Genomic DNA, 8380 nt, shown 5'->3' with positions numbered 1-8380 from the left:
ACATGTAGGAGCTTTGCAGAGAGACCACTGCTTCCCCGTGAAGAGCAAGGGTCCTTCTCTCTAGCAGCTGGCACGGGGCAGGCTTTTCTACAGAGGCTGTGGCTGTTTTAGAAAGAAAACTAACTGTAGGATATTGCGCACTGTTTGCTTTAAAGCAGACCTTTACACTCAAAACTCAAATTCTACTAATGCATCCCTCTATGTATGATGAGTTATAATAACAGACATGTCAGGTGTAAAATGCTGTGATTGTGAAATACTTACACAGAGCAGAGCATTCACTTCCTGCTTTGAAAGGGCAAAATGACTTCAGTTTGCCAAAGCCACGCACACTGGGATTGCCTTGTCATCAGCAGAACATTGCTGGGAAATCTCCACTGTCAGAAGACTGGGGAAGAAACGAGAAATAAGGAATGCAAAGAATACAAAGCTAACAATTATCTAGAAGTATGTGTTTGTAGATTGGCATTACTAAACATTCCTAAAGGTGTGTTGTTGTCATTTTAAAGATATGGGTAAAGGTCAGCTTTAAAGAAAAACTGCAGGCAAATAAAAAATGTACCCTTGCAATGGGGCTACCCCCTGCAGTGCACGCATTAAGTGACCATATTGGTCTATGGGCTGGAATAAAGCTGTTTTACTTACCTAATTCTGGCTACCTCTGGGGTGCTAGACCAGTCCCCACAGCCTCTTCTTCCCTGGGCTACAGCAGTCTAAGGACCGCTGACATCATCATTGTATGCTGGTCCATTGACTTTTATTAGACGTGAGGACAGCAAGGGACATTTCACAGCCAGAGTGGAAGGATGAGAGAGAGGTGAGCGGTGACTAGAGCTGGGATCGGGTAAGTAAAACAGCTTTATTCCAGCCCCTAGACAAAATGAGCACTTAACAGATGCAGTGCCGGGGGGTAGCCCCACTGCAAGTGTAAGTTTTTGATATGTAGGACATATTTTAGAAATCACCTAAATGCTTCTTTCTTTGAACTTGTTGTATAAATCCCTTCCATTGCAGTTCCAAGGCTATATGACGGGGCCGCCGCTTCTTTTCATATTACCACTATTGTTGGGCGTGAATTTATACATAGCAATGATTTGACTGTATGAATCAAACCATTTAAAAAGGCACGACCAGCCTACGAATAATAGTCACTTCTTTTCATACAGAACGTAATGCCGAACAATAATCCTGCTTATTTCCACAGATGAAAGAGAAATGACATAAGGTGCAGAAATAAAAAAGCGCGGGCATGTTATAGTGAGGGTTTTATGGAAGTGCGGTGTTTGAGCTCTCAGCTTACGGGGGCCTGCAGAAAATGGCATGATGAGAGATGTACTGAGCACTGCATTTACTGTAAGTGGTGTCAGCCAGGTCAAGTGTGTCAGCAGTAATTGGTACAGAAGTAAACTGGGTAAAACTACTTTTAAAGGTGTGCTGCGCCTACGAGGAGAATGACAATTTCGCCAAAGTGAGATAACGGATTGGAGGATTAACAGACATCAAATGCGAACATAGACAAGGTTCCCGATGATGGAATGAGGTTTAAATGGCAGGTAATCACTGCTGAGCGGGGTAACAACTGCGGATGGTGTTGCTATGGTGAAATTTTATCGGTGGATACAACTCTGCATAAGTGAGACAATGGGCATCCTAGAAGTTTGGTTTGCTGGCAGGGCCGGGTTGCAGGACCCTATTCATTCTATCAAATGCCAAATGGACCAATGTGTTGTTAAGAGCAGAGCTGCAGAAAGCAATTCCCTACTCTAAAGCTCCACACTTACCCTCGCCGTAACCCACATATTGTAACAATAACTTTTATCCCAAATTAATCTGTACCCCTATCACGAACCCTCCCACTAATGCTTCCTGTAACTCTAACACTAACTCTAACACTAAGCTTTCTTTAAAGGAGAACTATGAGGTGAGTGATTTTCACTCACCTCATAGTTCTAGCCGACCTGTGACAATGAGACTGTCACAGGTCGGCTCAGTAGAACGGGAGGTGAGCGAACACATACCGGCGTTCGCTCACCTATCGATCCTGTCACGGCTCTCTGCCGTGACAGGGAAGGGGCTGGATTCCCCCCTCCGATCCGCCAGCGCTGACTGGCGGAACGGACGAGGAGGGGGCGTGTACAGCTGGCTCTGCCTTTAGAAAGGCAGAGCCAGCTGTCAGTCACGCAGCTGGGCGGATCCCGGCACAATTGTCGGGATCCGCTTCAGCGGCGCGTCTCAGTATACCGCGAGCAGCTGCTCGCGGTATACTGCGGCGTCTCAGTATACCGCGAGCTACAGCTCGCGGTATACTGAGCCTATGGTGACGGGAGGACGCTAGTTTGTGTCCTCCCGTTACCCTAAGGAGAACTATGGGGAAAAGACTTAACCCCGTAGTTCTCCTTTAACACTAACACTGGTGCTCCCTCTAATCCTCACACTAACCTTCCCTGTAATCCTACCACTAGCTCTCACACTAACCTTACTTGTAGCGCTAATATAAACCCTCATTCTAACCTTACCTGTAACCCTTACACTAATTCTCACACTACCCTTCCCTGTAACTCTATATTAAGCCTCCCTCTACACCTCACTATAACCTTCCCTGTAATCCTAGCACTAATTTTCCCTATAACCCTCACTATAACCTTCCCTGTAACCCCAACACTAATCCTCACACTAACCTTCCCTGTAGCTCTAACATTAAAGTGACATTAAACCCTCAGATTTTTTAACATAAACCAATACTGTAATGTGTGCCTTACTGTAATCCATGATTGTTTCCCTTCTCTTTGCTGCTCTTCCCTTTAAATCCTCATGTCTTCTCATGCTGCGCAGAACTTCTGTTTTGCAGCAGACTGCCTTGTCTCAGGAATGGATACACAGTGTCTGTGTGTAGGTTCACAACCTGAGCCAGCACTACAGGAAGAGGCACTCAGCTGCAAAGGGAAGTTCTCCCCCAGCAAGAGAAGAGATACAGATTTAAAAGGAAGAGCAGCAAAGAGAAGGGAAACTACCATGGATTACAGTAAGGCGCACATTACAGTATTGGTTTATGTTAAAAAATCTGTGGGTTTAATGTCACTTTAAGCCTCCCTCTATACCTCACACTAACCTTCCCTACAATCCTATCACTAACTCTCACACTAACCTTACTTGTAGCGCTAATATAAACACTCATTCTAACCTTACATGTAACCCTAACACTAATCCTTACACTAACCTTCCCTGTAACTCTAACATTGAGCCTCCCTCTATACCTCACATTAACCTTCCCAGGAACCCTAACACTAATCTTGCCTATAACCCTCATACTAACCTGCCCCGTAACCCCAACACTAATCCTCACAGTAACCTTCCCTGTAACTCTAACATTAAACCTCCCTCTACACCTCACATTAACCTTCCCTGTAACTCTAACACTAATCTTTCCTATAACACTCACTATAACTTTCCCTGTAATCCTACCACTAACTCACACATTAACCTTACTTGTAGCCCCAATATAACACTCATTCTAACCTTACACTAATCCTGATGCTAACCTTCCATGTAACCCTAACACTAACCTTCCCTGTAACTCTAACATTAAGCCTCCCTCTGTACCTTACACTAACCTGCCCGGTAGCCCTAACACTAATCCTCACTATAACCTTTCCTGTAACCCTAGCACTAACCCTCATACTCACCTTCCCTGTAACCCTAACATTAACCCTCACGCTAACTTCCCATGTAACCCTGACACTAATCTTCCCTATAACCCTCTCACTAACCTTCTCTGTAACTTTAATATTAAGCCACCCTCTAAATCGTACACTAACCTTCCCTGCAACCCTAATACTAATCTTCACACTAACCTGTCTTGTAACCCTAACACTAAGCTGACACTATCCTTCCCTATATCCCTAACACTAACCTGACACTAAGTTTGCCTGTAACCCTACTACTAACCTTCACACGAATCTCCCCTGTAAGCCTAACACTATTTTTTACCCAACCTTCCCTGTAACCCTAGCACTAACCATCCCTATAACACCCTGCATACCCTGTAACCCTAACACTAACCTACTCTGTATCCTAACACTAACCTACCCTTTTACCTAACCTTCAAAATGACCCTCACACTAACCCTGCAACCTTAACACTAACCTTCTCTGTAGCCCTAACACTAACCTACCCTGTAACCTTCTTACCAACCTTTCCTGTAACCCTAACACTAATCTGCTCTGTAACCTTGCCAATGACCATCACACTAACCTTTACACTTCACTAACCCTAACTTACCTTGTAACCCTAACACTAAGCTACCCTATAACAAGCATACTGACCCACACACTAAGCCTGTAACCCTAGCACTAATCTGCTATATAACCTTCTCACCACCCTTCCCTGTGACCCTAGCACTAACCTTCCCTATAACATTAACGTACCCTGTAACCCTAACACTAACCTATCCTGTAACCTTGCCAATGACCATCACACTAACCTTTACACTTCCCTCACTTACCTTGTAACTCTAAAACTAACGTACCCTGTAACCATCATACTGACCCACACACTAAGCCTGAAACCATAACACTAACCTACCCTGTAGCTTTAACGCTGACCTACCCTGTAACCTTCTCACCAACCTTTCCTGTAACCCTAACACTAATCTACCCTATTACCCTAATTACCACCCTTCCCTATAACCATAGCATAATCCTTCCCTATAACACTAAGCTACCCTGTAACCATGCCCATGCCATCGCACTAACCTTTACACTTTGCTACAACCCTAACACTAACCTACCTTATAACCCATACTAACCTTCCCTGTAACCTTCACAATGACCCACACACTAACCTTCACAGTTCCCTGCAACCCTAACCCTACTTCTTACACAAACTTTCCATGTAGCTTTAGCATTGATCCACTTTCCCATTTACATAAAACACCTGAATATGTAGTCCTCCATGTTCTGTGCTGTGTTATCAGTTGCCACTAGTTGGTTAAAATATTCATATTGAAGGGTGCCGTATGCGATCGCTATTCTATTGCCTTGTTATTGCTTGTCTCAGGTAAACACTCTAAAATATTTCCCCGTTCCAGAGTTGATATTTATCTATCGTCCCATAAATAAGCCATTATTGCTCCTATTGTGTGACACAGCTGATACTTGTGTTGCACGGCGGTAGTACATCATGTCAGCTCTGCAAGATTTCACATCAGGAGTTTTCTTCAAGTCCCAAAAAAAAACAACTGGGAAAACTGCCAGTCTGGTAAAATTATACCGAACGTGATAGCTTTAGGAAGATCAGTCATTTCCAGCACGAGCGGTGGTGATAAATCTCTATTGTTTAACAAAACACAAATAGTTTGCAAACAAGACACCTAATGCAAGATCTCCTAATTACGCTGCAGTATGAACAGTGGGCCTGCTAGGTGGAGCATGCTGGGAGACTGACGGGCCGGATAAAGGTTTAGCCAGCGCTGTGCTTCGGGGACTATTTTTAAGAAAAGACGGTGGTTGGTCCAGAATTTACAGAGAATTACAGAAAGTGACTATGCTATTTGCAGTCTGCATTCCCCCCAGTGTCATGTACGGGAGTTTAAGTTATATTTAAAGAGAACAAGTCACGGTTATTGCAAAAATGTTGATATTCAATTTTAAACAGAACAGGGTTACGTAAGGGTTATATCTGCCCCATCGTTGCTCTCAGCTTGACACTACAACTTGTTTTAACTGTCAACTGCCTGTAGTGACACACTGGGCCCGACAAACTATTGGTGACACAGGGTTGTGGCAAGAAAATTCTGTGCAAAATTGCAAATTGTGACAAATGATCTATCCAGCACCACCCAACTGCTTAGCGCACTAGTGTGTTTACTTAATGCATCCAACTTACATGCAATCTTTTCGTTTCTTTCTCGCACAAATTGCGACATTTCTGTAAAAATTTGCAAATAAAGATTTTCCTATTATTCTAATTTACTAATTAGAGTAATTTATGCAGTGCCAACATACTCCTAGATATTTTATAGAGACCACTGAACCATCCTAGTTAGTCCCTGACTCCAACGGAGCTTAGCATCTGTTGGCCCACACAATAGCAGCACTTTGACCCTAGTTAAAGGAAGCACTACTGAGAAAAATACATGGGCCACCATTGCTGATCATTGTTTGAAAATGCTAGCTGCTCGGCTGCCCTTGATTTTAATACTTTGAGTCAATAAGCCAGTAGAAGAATGCACAACAGAAAGAGTGATGTCATAATTTGAAAAATATATGAGGTATATTGTTGGACTTTGGAGGAACTTCCTTCTAGATAATGTCAAGGGAATCAAACATGAGCATCATAGTCACTTTAAAGGATGGCTAAATAAGGGATGGAAGCTTTTACCATGGCAGCTCAGGGAGGTTAGGTTAAAGAAGAGTTGTTTGTGACTGGGAATGAGCTTGGGTTTGGTCCGAACCTGAGTTTATTCAAACTCAGGAAGGAAGTTGTCAGCGCCAGCCCAGTCAGCTGTGGCCAAGACATTCCAGCCTCACAGGTGCACTTAAATAAATGGGCAGGATGTTGTGGGACATCATTGATCTTATATGGACACATGACCATATTAGGTCAATATGATTGACCTAATATGTCAAACAAATCTAATATGGCCATGTGGTCTTATAAGTTCAAGGATGTCACCAGCATCCTGCTCCTTTGTTTGCATTCAGCTGCGGGGCAAGGAATGCCCTAGTCACAGCTGATAGCTTCTTTCTGGGTTCGGAAGAACTCAGGTTCAGATCAAACCAGAGCTAAGCTCTAGTTGTGACTGACACCACTGGGCTGAAAGCCTGGTGGGAACAGATTAAAGACAATTAAAAAAAATCCCCAAAATACTTTCACAATCAAGTCTTCTGTTTACTGTATCAAGTCCACACCACATGAAAGAAAATCATCATAGCATTAAAAGTTACTATTTATCCAAAATTAAGCACATAAAAAATTCTGAAAGTAAGCTCACCGGATAAAAGGCGAATTTCAGCCTCATTCCCCGTCCTGGAGCTACCGGGGTTTTTGGCCAAGCATCTGTAGAGTCCAGCATCTCCTGCTTGAAGCCGACTTATCTGAAGTGTACCTGAAGGCAGAACCAGCACACGGGTATCACCAGGAATCAGCACCAGGTCTTCTTGATTCTTCTGCCAGTGTATAGTGGGCATGGGCTCACCAACTATTTCACACTTCAGTAAAACTGTATCGCCCAGGAAAGACGTGACCGATTCCGTCTGGGACAGGAACCTCAGCGGACCTGAAAATAGAACATAAAGGGGTTAAACCCACAAAATTCCCATTGCTATGTCTTTGTCTGATAGGTGTGTGTAGATTACAAAATGTTTTAATTATTTTTTCCTTTTAGGAGACACTGATATCTCTAAACAATTTAAGCTCAACTTCAGCCTTTCCTTTAGTCTTACTTTAGGCTTACTCTGATTTCACTGCACACACTGTGAACTCCTGTGAGAAGCTGCAGCAAGCCAGATGGAACCTACCTAATTTCATGCCTGGGGGACATCCGACATCTGGCCTGGCCCATTCATTTTACTACAGTTCTTTCAATCATGGAGACTCCGTTTTACACACGGGAGTTACCTAGGGTAGTCTACAAGGCAATACAGTCTGCTGAGGAGCACCCACTGCTCTAGACTGACATCCACCCACCAAGGAATTATGATATTCGCATTACCCCTCCCAAAAGATGGCTTTGTGGTCTGGCCTAATTAACCTGTGTGAATGAAGCCTGAATAAAAACATACTGAAGCAATCAGACCAGCATAACAGTCAGGCATTTGTTGGAAGAGAGGAGCTGCAGTTAGACTACACCAGTGGTGGTCAGCTTTGTAGATATAGGGGGCATCCCTAGAGTGCTGCACATAATATGCAGTATTTGTAGTGCTATATTGGATTGTCAGAGACTAGTGACACAGTAGGAGATGGGACTGCTGAGACTGTTGGAGCTGGTCAGGGACTCGTGACACTGTTGAAGATAGACAGGGACTGGTGACACTGCTAGAGATGGTCAGGGACTGGTGATCCTGCTGGGGATGGTCAGAGTCTAGCGACATTGTTGGAGATGGCCAGAGACCGGTGACACTGCTGAGGATGCCCAGACACTGGTGGCCCTGTTGGAGATGGCGAGAGACTGGTGACACTGTTGCAGATGGTCAGAGACTGGTGTCACTGCTACGATGGCCAAAGATTGGTGACAGGTGTAGATGAAGGCTGGAGATATGCTGCAGAAGAATGTTAGAGACTAGGGATATGATAAATAAAACTGCTATAGATCAGACATTAATGGCAGATCCCTTGACCTCCTGTATAATCAATTATTTGGGGGATAGCTTACAAAGACAAA

General features: G+C 43.8%; 1 protein-coding gene across 1 annotated transcript in view; it reads right to left on the bottom strand.

The window, feature by feature from the left end:
* DCC (DCC netrin 1 receptor) overlaps window positions 1-8380 on the bottom strand; it is a 410882-nt gene that overhangs the window by 331008 nt on the left and 71494 nt on the right. The window contains exon 3 of the mRNA XM_018562973.1: window positions 6992-7276. Within this exon, the coding sequence (XP_018418475.1) occupies window positions 6992-7276 (285 nt within the window). The remainder of the gene's footprint in view (window positions 1-6991; window positions 7277-8380) is intronic.

Source organism: Nanorana parkeri, unplaced genomic scaffold (assembly GCF_000935625.1).
Source record: "Nanorana parkeri isolate BGI_ZX_2015 unplaced genomic scaffold, ASM93562v1 scaffold619, whole genome shotgun sequence".
In the NCBI taxonomy this organism is placed as follows: Eukaryota; Metazoa; Chordata; class Amphibia; order Anura; family Dicroglossidae; genus Nanorana; species Nanorana parkeri.
The sequence above is the reverse complement of the archived record's forward strand: the minus strand, read 5'-3'. Positions and strand labels throughout refer to the sequence as shown.